General features: G+C 41.8%; 1 protein-coding gene across 2 annotated transcripts; it reads right to left on the reverse strand.

Annotated features, from left to right (window-relative positions):
* Positions 1-3,368: 3,368 nt before the first annotated feature.
* Positions 3,369-14,298, reverse strand: LOC123190382 (DNA replication ATP-dependent helicase/nuclease JHS1). 2 transcript variants are annotated; one of them, XM_044603008.1, is made up of 34 exons: positions 13,939-14,298; positions 13,732-13,857; positions 13,391-13,567; positions 13,239-13,304; positions 12,915-13,112; positions 12,772-12,822; positions 12,631-12,692; positions 12,262-12,394; positions 12,002-12,112; positions 11,786-11,882; positions 11,264-11,340; positions 10,803-10,868; positions 10,484-10,639; positions 9,235-9,290; positions 9,074-9,134; positions 8,893-9,003; positions 8,768-8,824; positions 8,495-8,629; positions 8,193-8,423; positions 7,622-7,696; positions 7,408-7,529; positions 7,229-7,301; positions 7,037-7,141; positions 6,785-6,952; positions 6,563-6,632; positions 6,325-6,470; positions 6,056-6,133; positions 5,879-5,971; positions 5,617-5,754; positions 5,424-5,463; positions 5,272-5,345; positions 4,592-4,726; positions 4,116-4,235; positions 3,369-3,781 (listed from the first exon to the last, which is right to left on the reverse strand). In XM_044603008.1, the coding sequence occupies exons 1-34, from the start codon at positions 14,215-14,217 to the stop codon at positions 3,620-3,622; spliced, it is 3,849 nt and encodes a 1,282-aa protein (XP_044458943.1). In that variant the 5' UTR covers positions 14,218-14,298; the 3' UTR covers positions 3,369-3,619. The 2 variants fall into 2 exon arrangements, with proteins under 2 accessions (XP_044458943.1, XP_044458942.1); XM_044603007.1 differs by having other exon boundaries at positions 6,325-6,476; positions 13,939-14,297.
* Between the last annotated feature and the right edge of the window lie 362 nt (positions 14,299-14,660).

Consider the following 14,660-nt stretch of genomic DNA (forward strand, 5'->3'; position numbering starts at 1 on the left):
GTGGCAACAGGCACACTTGATGTGCACATTAGTTGCCGTCCAGTGCAGTTGGCTCCTGAAACTGCATTGACTACCGATTTTGGCAACTATCACAGTGTGGTAACTATCACAAATCATTCAGAAAAATTAGATGCCACAATGAAAAAGCATGTTTGTGGCTACTATCACAGTAATTCAGCAAATTTAGTTGCCACATGGAAGAGCGTGTGTGTGGCAACTATCACAGTCATTCAATAAAAATAGTTGCCCCATGCGAAAGCTTATATGTGGCAACTAACACAGTCATTTCAGTAATTTGTTGCCGCAAGGGGAAACACATTTGTGGCAACTATCACATTTGTTCAGGGAGTTAGTTGCCACACAATCATGATAGTTAATGAAACTATCAAGTTCGCCTCATACTACAGTTTCAAAACCCAACTAACTAGATCTAGGGTTCAATGGCAACTACCGCGACTTCAAATTCACCCTCAAAATTCTCCCATGAACTGACTGCAAACACAAATTCGAACCAATGCGCATCAAACAAACCGGGAGACACCTGTCTAATCCATAGGCAAGACTAGTGCGTGCCTCCGAACAGGCATAACCACACCAACGATGCCGCCGCCGCGGCCGCGACGAAACTGCCCAGTGCCACCAAAAACGGCTAGCATACGACTTCGGCGCCAGCGGGAACGCCGACGCATCGCCGAATCGCCTGAATCTCTATGAATCTCGATCGAGGAATCGAACAGGGAGGGAAGGGGGGAAAATGCAGGAAGGGATTGCGAGAGTTGTAGCGAGCATTACCTTCAACCTGCAGGCGCTCTGGCGAAGCCGCTCCGTTCCGGTGAGCCCCACCGACGGTCGCGAACACCGTCAATTCTTCCGCCTCCGTCGTCGCCTTCTCCCCTCGCCTTCTCCTCCAATGGTTTGAAATGCGAGTGGGTTGTGCCAGTAACTGCGGTGCGGGTGAGTAAATGGAACCATGAGGGAGAGGGGGCAGAGGTGTGCGACGTGTTTGACGTCAACCGCGATCGGAGCGTGGCGTGCGGGCGCATAGCAGTTCCACCGCACGCCTCCGAGTGGCAACTGCTGACCGCGGGATGGCAACCAACGTGCGGGCGAACTGACTCGCACACCGCACACGCGCCTCGTCCTACGTGGCGCAGAAAACCGGCCGGTTTGTTCCAAGATTCGTGCACAAAGTTGCCAACGGAGATGCTTGCGTGTGGTCGGGATGGTGAACGCCCACACGTGTGGGCGTTAACATTTCCGTATCAAAAAAATCTACGGTGAGTGAAAATATTGAAATGCGAGAGTAGTTGATATTTAAATATTACAATCTAACTAAAATTTTAAAATAAAATCAAACTTGAATTCAGCTCACACATATGTTCTAGTTATCTTCTTTAACCGCACACATATGTTCAATCAAATCTTTCTTTAGCTGCTCATGAGTTGCTCGATGTCGAATTTGTTAATGCGTTTGGACAAACTCCTCAAACGTGGCTGGATTTTGATGTGGAAGTTGGATAGGATCATCCATGTTTTCAAATTTCATATCTCCATCAGAATCTTCATCCTCATCCTCCATGGTCATGTTGTGCATGATCACACAACATGGCATCACTTCCCACAAGGTCTCTGGCTCTCATATTTTTATAGGTCCTCGAACAACTCCAAAATAGCTTGAAGCACTTCAAATGCCCTCTTCACAACCTTTCTAGCTCCTTCTTGTCTTTAGGCAAAGTGATATCTTTTCTAACCAATTGCCTTAGAGATGGTTTCGACGAAGGTCGCCAACAGAGGATATATATATACCGTCAATCAGATAATAGCCCATGTTGTACTCATGCACATTAACGGTATAATTGCACGGAGGAGCTTGTCCAGTCAACCTAGCAAACAATGGAGACTGCTGCAGCACATTGATGTCATAGTGAGACGTGGTCATGCCAAATAAAGTGTGCCAAATCCAATGGTCATATGACGCAACTGATTCAGAAATGATAGTAGACTTCTTAACATGGCTCTGATATTGTCATTGTGGAGTTTTTGGGCAGTTCTTCCATCTCCAGTGCATGCAGTCAAGAGATCCGAGCATACCTAGCCATCCTCTTACTTCCGAGAGTGACATGAGACTTTCTGTGTTTGCTGTAGTTAGTTCTATCAAGTACTGAGGTCAAAATACCTCGACCATCACAGTAGCAAATCTGACCATGGCGTCTCCGCATGTGCTCACAATATCCAGAGGTGCTCATCCCACGAATCCATGGTCATGTTTGTAAGAGGGGAGCTGAAGACTTGCGACACCTCATGTTTACATGTGTCCGAGCTAAAGAAGTGTGGAAAGCTTTGGATCTTCAGGAAACGATTGCCCAAGCCCTTGTTTCAGACAGGTCTGGTAGTGTCATGCTTGAGAATATCCTCAGAGATCAAAGGTGTAATTCCACCACACTGCAATATCTCGGCTTCCAAGAGTCTATCTTGGTTGGAGCTTGGTACATTTGGTGGCGAAGAAGGGAAGTTGTGAAGGGCGAAGGTGTGGCCATTCCTTCCAAAACAGCACTCGCCATACATGCGATAACGGCCAATTTTGCTGGCTCTAGGAGTGCGATCAGTGTATCTGATGTTAAATGGTCTAAACCTGCTCAAAATCTTTATAAAGTGAACGTGGATGCATGCTTCATGGAAGATGGAAGCGGAGCCACATCGGCGATTCTTCGAAACCACTAGGGTGAGGCTCTTACTGGATCAACAACTCTCTTTATGCATGTGCTTGATGCCGCTGCAGCGGAAGCTTTGGCATTGAAGAATGGCACGGACCAGTGGGGATGCTCAAATGTGGTCTTTGAATCTGATTGTCTTGAGATTATCCAGGCATGCAAGGGGGAAGTTGATATCCTGAGTCCTTATTCTGCTACTCTGAATGAGTGTTTTCATTTAGCTCGAAGTATTTGTTTAGTCTTGTGCCCTCACTATCCAAGGGGAGGATACAAGGTGGCACACAAGCTTGCTAGGAGTTCCTATGATTCTAATTCTGCAATTTCTTGGGAGGGTGATCATCCACAGATTATCCTAGCTGAACTTGTTAGTGATGTAACAATTATTTGATTTGAATAAAGTTTGCCACAAGTTCAAAAGAAAAATCCTTGTGTAGTTACTAGGTTACTATGCTATCCTAGTAACAGCTACGGTCATTCGATGACAGTCACAAGATTATCGATGTTAGTTGTCACACGGTTGCTGCGCCGATTGACTCACCCAGCTTGCTCTCAGCAGTTGACAGCGACAGCAACAAAAAAGTTCACTCTAAAATATAAGTAGGCAAGATCCACCAAGCTCGGCAGCTCAGACCGAATTATATTGAATAACCATTTCAGAAGAGTAGAAAACTTTGGACGTATTTCATCAGTTGGATACACAAAATGCGCAATGAACAGGTTGCTGCTAAAAATTTACATCCTGCGCTTGACGAGTTTATCAGTTACATGCACAAAAAACTACTGCTACTACCATCTTCTACACGGGAACCAGAGTGACATGGTCTGGCTTCTACACGCCAAAGCAAATATATACAGCATATATACGGCTTTGGCCTCAAAACTCAAAAGTTTATCTACCGCACGACCTACTATTGCACATTCAATTGGGAATTCCGGAGCTCTGGAATAGAGTGTACATCCTTATTTGTCAGGTCTAATTGCCCGCCGCCCTCAGCTACCTTCTCTAGGAGAAGCCTCAGCAATGGGATCGTCGAAAGAGTTCCAGCAGACCCAACCATGATGAGCTTCTTCTGCATTATGTTCACCAGAACAAGTTCAAAAATACAATAGCGGAAACGGAATTGTATAAATATGATAGCTGGGTTTACCACGGCAGGGTGACAGTTACGTTCTCTTTTTTGCAAGAAGCAACCATCTAAATAGGTCAAAACAGGGTGTCTACATGTTTTCTTTGTGTTGTGTGGTGTGCCACTTCTACAAAAGCCTATTCAAGATCATTATGTTTCTTCGAATGGTAATCCAAGATCATTATAGTCCAGGTAATATTGTTGACGATGACAATCACTTAAGTACAAGAGAATGATGATCCCAATGGGAAAGTAGAGTACATTCACTGCCACTGACCTTCGCACGTGTCAAGACAACATTGATCCTGTGCCAATCGCCAAGCAAAGAAGAACCACTAGCCCTTGAGTTCCCACTGGATCGTACAAATGATACGATAATACAATCTTTATCCCTCCCCTGTAAAAAGTAGATTTGTTCAGCACTAAAAGACCACAGTACTGATGATTTGTCAGAAAAGTCCCAACCAAAACCAATGAATCAGCAAAAACAAAACAATTGTAACGCAATAATTGTAACATTTTCCGGGATGACGGTAATGCTCTATTGTCCCAGTGAGAAACTGAGCATGAGCACTAAATCCAAGAGTAAGCATGCAACTGATTACTTCAAAATGTTACACATAAGAAACAACTAAAGAGAGATAAGAGTCATAACACAGCCACCATAATGAAATTGATTATTGAAAGATCATTACGGCTGAAGGAATACAGGAGTCAATGACTTGCTCGTGCAAAACAGTATTTTTTTTTTACCTGGTATTTGTCAATTGTATGAACCTCAACCAAAGGATCAACCTGCTGCCGAATGAGATTCACTTGGGCATTATATGGGGTTATTATACCAATCTCGTCTTGAGCTACACCTCTCTTTAGCAATTGTTTCGTTATCTACAGAAAAGACAAGTTTTCACTTTAAAAAAATGCGAGAATAAAAATGACTTTGTATCAGCAGTCTGGATATGCAGCAAAGATAACTTGCTCAAAGTGCATCATATGTCCAACAGTTACATGAAAACAGTTAGATTTCACCCAATGCATTGGTGTTCTTCATAGGTTGAACTTGACTATTGGGCCATTTGCAACACTAAGCATAAAGTTCAAGTTTGTGGACTAGAGCAGTTGCATCTGGTCATTCACCTAGCTTAAAATGTACTTAACTAGATAAATACAAGCATACGTATTCATTCTCAGTGCGGCACATAGACAAGACAACAATAAATTAAAGCAAGACCAAGATATTGGGTATTACTAAATATTCAACATGACACAACACATGTTGTGCCCATGCGCACACAGGCACTCAACTGAAAGCAAATACATGGCAAATGTGCAACATCTCAACTGGTAGCTATAGAGGTCAGTGATTACTTGCTAAAACACAAGAGAAAGGCATGAAATATGGCCCATGGCCATCGCCGTAGACCAGGACATACCCATGAAACAATGTATGCTTCTGTAGGATTGTTCACGGTTCTATGTTCCTTGGCCTCAAGTGCCGGTACTTGATCTGTGTGAATTGGTCACATAGTTAGCACTGAAGGCAGAGTATCACAACGATGTAACTAGTTGAATTTATTGAAAAAACCTGTGTTCGCAAAGATAACAGCCCTATCGGGATTCAAAATCTGCAATTAAAAGAATAGGGCACACCGATTAAAAGGAGGTTGAGAAAGATGATACATGGCAGTGTGACAAACCAAGGTAAGCAAATCCAAGCTTTCAATAACAAGATGTTTCCATATTGAGAATTGAAATTTTCAAGCAGAAGGCAGTGTTACCTCCTTGAACTTGAAGTGAGCCTGTTGTTTGCCAGAAAACTTGAGTTTCGCATTTGCGATTTCTAACGAACCACAACATAACCTATTGCCATAAATCAATGAATTTGAGAGCTCCATAATACCAGATGACATTCGGTACTGCAGGAATGTAGTTTCCAAACATGAGTTTACTGGAACAAAGGAGATCTTAACTAAAAAGAAAATATGTGGCATTGGCAGTAAGAGATAATAGTGAAAAAAGCAGGAGTTCAAACCGACTAACCTGGCACCTTAGTGCTGAAATTGCTTGAGGATGTGCCTCTGACAACCTCCAAAATAAGCTAATGCCCATCCCACTCTCTCGAGCTTCAAAGCTCTGTATGTACAAAATTGCTAGAGTTAATGAAAGGAGTGGCATAAAAAAGCATTATGTAAAAAGGAAAACTGAAGGATTAGTAACCTGAACAAGTGGAGGAAGTTGATAATGATCTCCTACTAGCACAAACTTCGTTGCAAGCATCAGAGGTCCCAGTGAAACCTAGCAAGTAAGATGTGTGTGAGAAGGATGTAACCTCTTCAGTAATCATTTTTACAAGAATATACTGGTTTATCAGCTTGACCGGCTACTATATACAGTTACGAAGTTAGATGAGCATCGTTTTGTGGTTTTTCCTTTTATGGTATTTCCTTGGAGACTAAATTACCAAGCAATCCTGAATTGGGGCCTACCGGTAATGTGATTTGTCCAGCTTCATCCATGATACATGTGTCGAACTTCTTATGTGCTAGTAAGGGATGGTATACTCCCAAACAAGTAACTCCAACAACTTGCACTTGCTCCATTCTTGTTTTGATTGCATCTACTGACTGTACCTCTGTTGCTGTTCCACACACACACACACAAATCAGAGCATGTTTTCTTCAAAAATTTAAAATGCATGTGCACTGACAAATGATATATTCTGACTTGATAAGCAATTGGCTCTGACATCAGGGTGTACAGCTTCATGCCTCCCGATTCGAATAAAATCTACACCCTGCAGAAAGACAATAATCAGAATAAAGCATGTGCGTGTTTTGCTTCATTAAACTCAAATACTTGAGGCAGCATGTAAAAGTTTGCTCGCTGAAACAAATGAGGGTTTTACAATCGAATGGTGCTACATTAATGAAGCTTCAGAACACAAACCTCGGCCTTCAACTTCATAAGCAAATTATCAATAGCTGAATTAGTATATGAAGTTAGCAAAATAGATTCTCCTCTCATCAATAAGGACTTCACAGCATGCACCATTGTATATGTTTTGCCTGTTCCAGGCATTCCTAGAATAAGAGCATAATCTTTTGCTGCTAGAATCTGAAAACAAAATCTGCATTAGTCTTCTATTGAAATCTTGAATATTCACAAAAAGAAACATGAACTAAAAGAGCAAAGATTTACTTTATGCAGTGATCTCTGTTGGTCATTGTTCAAACTCGTTAGTGATTGTATGTATGATAATGCCAGGTCTTGGCTGAACAATCCTCCACTATCAAACCTGGGAGCCTATTAACATCCGAGTTAGGAAATTCCAGACAACAAAGACAATATGGGAAACATGCTATAACATAAAAGTGCTAGTGCCAAACAGACCTCAAGATCAACTACCAACTTCCGTAGTTTAGTGTTTTGCGGCTTCTGAGAAAACAGTTGGACAAGGTTGAATCTGGCAATAGTTTAAATACAAGCTCCAGTTAGATAAGAAAAGAGAACTTTTTTAAGTACCCATCCAAAGTGATAAACATGAACAACAAATAAAAACAAGAGCCAACCGCATGGTTGCAAATGAAGAGCTAAACTCATCCTTGTCTATCCGCCAAAGTTCGCGTTGGAGGTCTCCTTGCTCTAGCAAGGAGCTACTACCTGGAAGTCTCAGACGACGTGACAAAGAGACCTACAACACATTCCATTTGAAATACTTATAAATTTATAATCGATATAACCAAAAACAATGGACAGATAAGGTCTGTGATGGTCTGGTAATACCGTTATATGGGAACGGCTAATGTCCCTTATAGATCCATTTGCAACTGCTATCCTCCCAGATTGAGTGCTAAGCACCTAATGCAAAGTAGCAGAAGACGAGATAGAATTTAGTGTGTGGACAAATTAAACCGACCGACAAGGTTATAATGTCCATGCATCAATCTGATACTACCTTTGTACATTAATGTAAGACATTTTTGCAGTTCAACTTCAAACAAGAAATGACCTCTCTATAGCTATGCTCAAGTATATGAAATTAGACGATAGTTGAACCTGACACACCACCAATCCAGCACCTTATCTTTTCAGTTACCTATTTAATATGATTGCACTAGCTAGTAGCTACATAAGTTTCCAACATGTATCGCATATTCGTATTTGCTATTGATTACAGCTCTTTGGCTAAACTTGTTCTACAAACATATACATGTATTTAATCCTTGTCAACATACAATATGGTGCAAAAATTATTTGAGATGATGGTATGCATAGCGCTGTGCACAGGTTGCCATGAGCATGTTAAACTTGAAGTGACCAATATTACTGAATACAGAAAGTGTACAAGGCTTACCACACAATCACCACATTTGAGGTTGAAATCTAGGCTCTCAGCTTGTGGTTCTGAATGACCAGCTGCTTCAGGCTGCATCTTCTCACGCACAAAATTATATATGTATCTTTTGCTTTTTCCAGATGAATCTACTGAGTGTTCATTTTTCATATCAAGGACGTAAAAGGATGGCGCAGAACTCTTGCTCCCAGAATTGTAATGAAGAGGAAGTAAAATTTCCTTTTTCTTGACCTGAATTTTTCATAAATTGAGTTAAGGGGGGGAAACAAGTTTTGGAGCACATTTGAGAAACTAAAGATTACCTGAGAAGTTCTAGCTTCAAGATCAATCAATCTATCCCAATGTTTAAGAAAGTTATGATGGGCAACTGATAAGTGATTCACCAGGTTATCAAATAGATCACCAAGCCCACTAGTTGCTGTATTTCCTCCATGTACCTGTTGCATCAAAATGGAAGTACTCCCATAAAGATTAGTTGTCACATGTACATTTCCTAATAAATAAAGTAGTTCCATTTTTTTCCTCAGCAAGGACAAATGCTAAGACTATGTAAGAGAAACAATTGTCTAGCAAACCTTGTGATATATGGTGCATGAAGTCAGGTGTCGGCATCCAGTACATGAGGATGGACTCTGGAAAAGAACAGGAATTTAGTTGACTTCTCACTAATGGATCACTATGTACATGTTTCTAGTTCTACCTGTAGCATTGCAGGAAAACTCTGTGAAATTGATGCCTTCAGAATCTCAGAGGCAAGCTCGTTCCGTCGCATCATTAGCCCAATTAAATCGGACCTCTTAACTTTGATACCCTTAATAAATTAATGAAAATGGGTAAGAATGGTACAAAATGTATTTTGAGTATCTTAAGTACAAGATTACCAATGTCTGGTCTGTGTGGAGATAATACAGAAGACCCATATCAATGTCATTATTCAAGTATCTGAAAATGCATGGGAAGACGTGGTATGTATTGAGTAATGGTTATGGAAAGACTGCTGAAGTGCTGAACAAATAAGGATCACAGGATAGATGGATTATACCTCTCTGACATCAATAGCGTGTATAATATCACCTGCGCAGAGTGTTCCATAGCTGACTGCAAGTGGATAAACTCTCGTGAGGGGCAACACAGAAGTAAGTGCTGCATCTATTTTATTTAGGAAGGACGGTTATATTGCTGTTTACGGAGATATTGGTACGCCGACATATGGGAAAGCAATATGTAACAAAATCTTATGCTTAAGGAATGTATTATAATGGTAAAGCCAATACCAAGACTAGCTATCATATTCAAGTACCGAAAAAATGTTGCAACGTAACAAGATCTGACATACAGTGATTGTGGAAATTAAAGAACATCAACTTTGCAAAAGTAAACGCAAGGCTAATCATGAGACTATTGGTTGGTTAGTTTTTCTCACAAGGCCAATATTTATTGGTTCATTTTACATGATTATATAATTGGTTGTTAGACTGAATACAACTATGTACTTGGCAGAAATTTACACACAAATAATGACAAATACCAGTGATGTTGGCATGTACTATGAAGACAGAGAAGCTATGCATGTCAGCATGTGTGGAACAAGCAATTGGGCAACCAGGTTGTGAATAGGCTAGAAAACATACAGAACACAATAATCTCGTCAAGCATTAATAATTCCTAAGAACACTTGCTAAATAGTTGTGCGTTCTTACAGATAAAATAAATTAGGATATCCAGCAGGGTTCTGCAAATAAAACAATTAGACTACCCAAAGACGCCAGAAGTTGGCCTTATGGAGCACTCACATATAAGTGGCACTTGCAGGTAACTTTTTATCCCAACTTTATTACTCCCTCCAATCCATATTCATTGTCGCTGATTTAGTATAAATCAGCGACAATTAATATCGATCGGAGGGAGTAGCAAATATGACCCCATCTCAGCAGTTTGCTACAGATCTAACTGTTCACCTCAGGAGGGTGGGAAGAGGTGAATACACCACTGCCCTATATTGACATCTTTATATGAGTAAAGATATGAAAATATGATTTGCAATAACCATGTGAAATCAAAATCACTCTTACTTTTCCAGAAGACAAAGGTGAATCAAAGTTCACAATCTAAACTGGTACTATCACTGAGTACCAGACCCCTGACCAGTATAGCTTATTGCAACAAGTACCTCGTTTACTAATTAATTACAATGTCGATCATTTACAGAATTCTACTGATAAACACCACATCATGCCGAGAAATATATAATGAGCATCTTCAGTTGGTATCCACCAGGAATATATGGTTACCTGGCCACTAGTGCTTTTACCAGTTTTGAACTCCAGTGGCATTACTTTGTCGTATGAATCACCGCTGCATGAATTTACCCTTGATATGACAGAAGCATCGATAATCCCTTTTAAACCGTACCTTGGGGCCCATGCCATCTCCTCAATATCCATCATCTAAGGCGCATGAGAATTTCATTTCAATAAAGCTATTAATTCTTTAAGAAGAAGCATGAAGAATATGGAACTTTTAGCTTCATGATTAGGCACCATACAAAATACAGGAATGCACCACCATGAAATGAACTTGCTTTATATACCCTACATAAAAGTTGCCTACCTCAGTCACTTCAACAGTTTTCCGTCCTTCAGTATGTCCAAAATCCACGTTGGCGCTTTTTGAACCCTGAAAGTGCAGCATATCATTGGCAAACAGCAGTATATGATCATATCTTCTTCAGGCAATTACAAAACTATCCAAAGAGAAAAGAAAGTACAGATGATTCACTGATAAATTATACAATTAACATAAGATACTGTACCAGGATAGATAAAGAATTACTAATTCTGCACTGAAAATTATAATTGAATTGGCACATATATTAACAAAGGACTTGAGATAGAAATTGTTCCTTTTTTTAAACTTCTGAATGAGTGGAATATGAAAGCAGGTTTAATTTCAACAAAACTCAGATAAGAGTACTTCAGATATGGAATTGCTGTAAAGTTCAGAAATTCTTGTGGCCACATAAAGGACACCAAGAGTAAATAATGTGAAAGTTAGTATGCATGTGTATCTACCTTCATGAAGGTTTTGTACCAATTCAACATTTTAGGGATTGCTTCAATAAGAATTGAATGTGTGCTCCTTTCACTGGCTGCGTAAGAAACTTTGAAAAATTAGTAACATAAATGCAGGGCACAGATAACAATCATTAGGTAACAGAGGAACCAGAAAACAACACTTGGATCAAACATGACTCGGCCCAGATACAACTTATCTAAATATCAATTTTACATATGCTAGTATTTGATAAAAGAGTGCCACGGGCTTTGCAGGACATATAGGACTTAATGCTTTCTAATCCACTAGAAAGACAAACAGTAATGATTAGAATTAATAAAGCCACATTTATATAGAACTAGTCACGTTTATATAGCAGCTAATTTAGCCTCAGTGTTCTAACAAAAAGTATAAGGAAGAATCACTAATCAGCACCCGGTATAACGCAATAATGATATAATCTAACCACATGAACACTCAAGCAATATGATGTTTAGAGTGTTTTCTCATAAAGTAGGAAATTTTGCCCTGGATAGTACCTCCACATGCATACAGACTCTCGAGGTTGTTCAAAAGAACTTCTTTTGCTTGTTGTTCCAAAAACTGCCTTGAAGGAACATCCTCAAGTAGCCCAGCCTAAAGCACAAAAAACAAAACTTCAGGCATCTAAATTGTTACAAGCTTACAATATTAGCTGACCAAAAGAAATTGTGGAATAGTAACCAAAGTCGGCAAGTATTCTTGTATCAAGAAACCTGAAATACTTGATGAAGCAGAGTACCCATCAAAGCGCTTGTGGAATATTCATTGCTTTTTAATCTTTCGTCGAGAACAGATCTCCTTGGACAATGGAAACTTGAAGCAACCTACAATCAACTAGTTATCAAAAATTCTGTAGGAAAATAAGAAACACATATCTACAAATAAATTTTGGGAGTTTTCTAATAGGATGTGATAGAAAGTTGCTCTACAAACTACAAAATCATGGTACCAGAACATAGCAAGTAGTACTCACCCGCGTTCCAGAGATGAGTAATTCTGGATGGACAATAACAAGATTGCTATCATGATCAACAGTGCATTTTCCTTGGTCACTGAATTCTCCAATTACACTTACTGTGTCGCCTGGGACGACAGTGCTATGGAACCTACAGTAGTATGAAAATGGGAATATAAAAAGATTGCTTAGGTATATGTAGTGCATATAATAAAGAACTAAGCTTAAGTGGATGACCTCGCAGGTGCATCTATCCTATGTTGAAGAAGCCAAGGGGATGTTTAATACCAGTTATAACCCCAAGACATAGGGCGATAAACTGATAATCTAGTTTCCGACTACTAGGTTCAAGATATCCATTTCCATACAGTACTATTGTATACTCACCACTCGTCGCACAGATGCACTGAATACTCTTTCCCACAATGCTCATTCAGGAGACGCAGAACCTGCCAGAGAAAAGCAACTTTGCAGAGCACAGAAAGATCATTGGACATAAAAACCATCCACACAAGTAGCGGGACACACCTTAGCAGGATAGCGATCGCATGAACTATCACCTTTGTGTTTTTCTGACACCTAAAAAGTAAGGAAGAACAGAAAACCTTTTGTCACTAGAACAGCTCATCAGCATTGATCAGAGAACAACAGGTGGAAGCAAAAAGGCAAACCTCCAACACGAGGAAACTATCGAAAGATGGGGCTTCACGAGGCTTGTTGGATTCAACATTTAGACTGCTAGCAATAGGAGAACATTTGCTGTCCGTGCTATCACCACCTGTGACTTGAACTCCTTTATTCCCAGCATGAACTGGCAATTCTTCTTCCGTAATGGCATCTTCAACTTGATCTAGAAGATCCAATAGTGCCTAGCAAGAGAACATTTTGACATAATTTCACAGTTCAATTATGTGATGACTTCTTAATTCTGACAGGTAGCAAGATTACAAAACGGATGCTGTATCAAAAGAACATAGTGTAGTCATTTAGCTCACCTTTTTGTGCTGCCCTGCTTCCAACTGGTCAGGTCCTCCATCACAAGTGATACCAGCATTCAACGGCTGCTTGATACATGAAAAGATTAGACAACTGACAGTCACATTTGGCTGACAACCAAGACAAAAATTCAGCAAATATGCGTGTATACCTCGGTGAAGCTATAGGGCAGTGATGGTGGCGTCCGGAATGGGCTCTGGTCTTCCATACCATCACCGCCACCTGGGCCTATACCACACACACTCAGATTGCGTGCTGAAGCAGTACACCTCGACAAGCCCAACGGAGACGAATGCCACTTCTTCATAGCCTCGAGCGAGGAATGTTTCTACGATTGGAATCAACACGCCACAACCACAGGTTAGGAAACCACAAAGACAATGGATTTCATCAATGTACAGCCAGAGGTGGCAGCATCCGTTCCAGCACAGCGTATGTACGTGAGCATGTATGAACTCGCACATAAAGAAAGAAATTTCAGGGTTGATGTACCTCGTTGTTTGAGCACGGATGAAGCGCCATCCCTGGCAACTGCCTGGTGCGCAGACGATCGTTCACCGGCGAGATCTTCCAGGTCACGACCTCCCCGCCGCCATCGTCCTGGCTCTGCTTTATCAGCTGAACCGCGCAAACAACCCGTGGTCAGGCCACGACTAAAGCAGATCAGATCGGAACAATCACAAGAAGACGACGACTCACCATCCCGGGGGAAAACTTGACCCGCTTGGGCGCGAGGGTCTTGGTGACCTCCGGCGAGACCTCGGACAGCTCCTCCTCGGGCGGCGGGGGCGGGGGCGGGGGCGGCATGGGATCGGGGTTCGCCACGGGCTTCTGGCGCTTGGGGTTCTGGGAGGCGGCCTGGGACTGGTGGCGCTCAAAGAAGTGGAGGATGCCGAACTTGGCGGGCGGCTGCGACGGCTGCGAGGGCGGCGGCTTCTTCGAGGCCGCAGCCGCGGCCGCGCGCTTCCGCGGAGCCATGGCTGCGCGGATTTGGGGGTTCCGGGCGGGAGGCCGGGGGCGGCGGGCGGCGGCGGGATTGGGAAACCGGATTTGGGGGAGGAGGGGGGGAGTGGGGCGGACCTGGGGTTGGGCGGGCTGCGGGGGTGGAGGGACGGGAAATTGGAATTCCCGCGCGAAGCGATTTCACCGGCGACAGGGCGGCGCCATTTCGGCCCATCAATTGCTGGGTCTGGCACTAACAAATTTCTTAGGCCCAACATGCTTCACAACCTTCAACTATCTTCAACCTCCTTGTTTGAAAAACAAAAACTATCTTCAACCTCCCGCAGGGTAAATCCTATTTGAACGCCCGTAGGCGAGCCCAGTTGGGTGTTCACTGCGCTGCCGCTGTTTGTTTCACAATGCTACGCGTCATTCCGGACATTGGATCAGCCTTTTGAAGCATGTTCAAGTTTGCAACA

Source organism: Triticum aestivum, chromosome 2A, assembly GCF_018294505.1.
Source record: "Triticum aestivum cultivar Chinese Spring chromosome 2A, IWGSC CS RefSeq v2.1, whole genome shotgun sequence".
NCBI lineage: Eukaryota > Viridiplantae > Streptophyta > Magnoliopsida > Poales > Poaceae > Triticum > Triticum aestivum.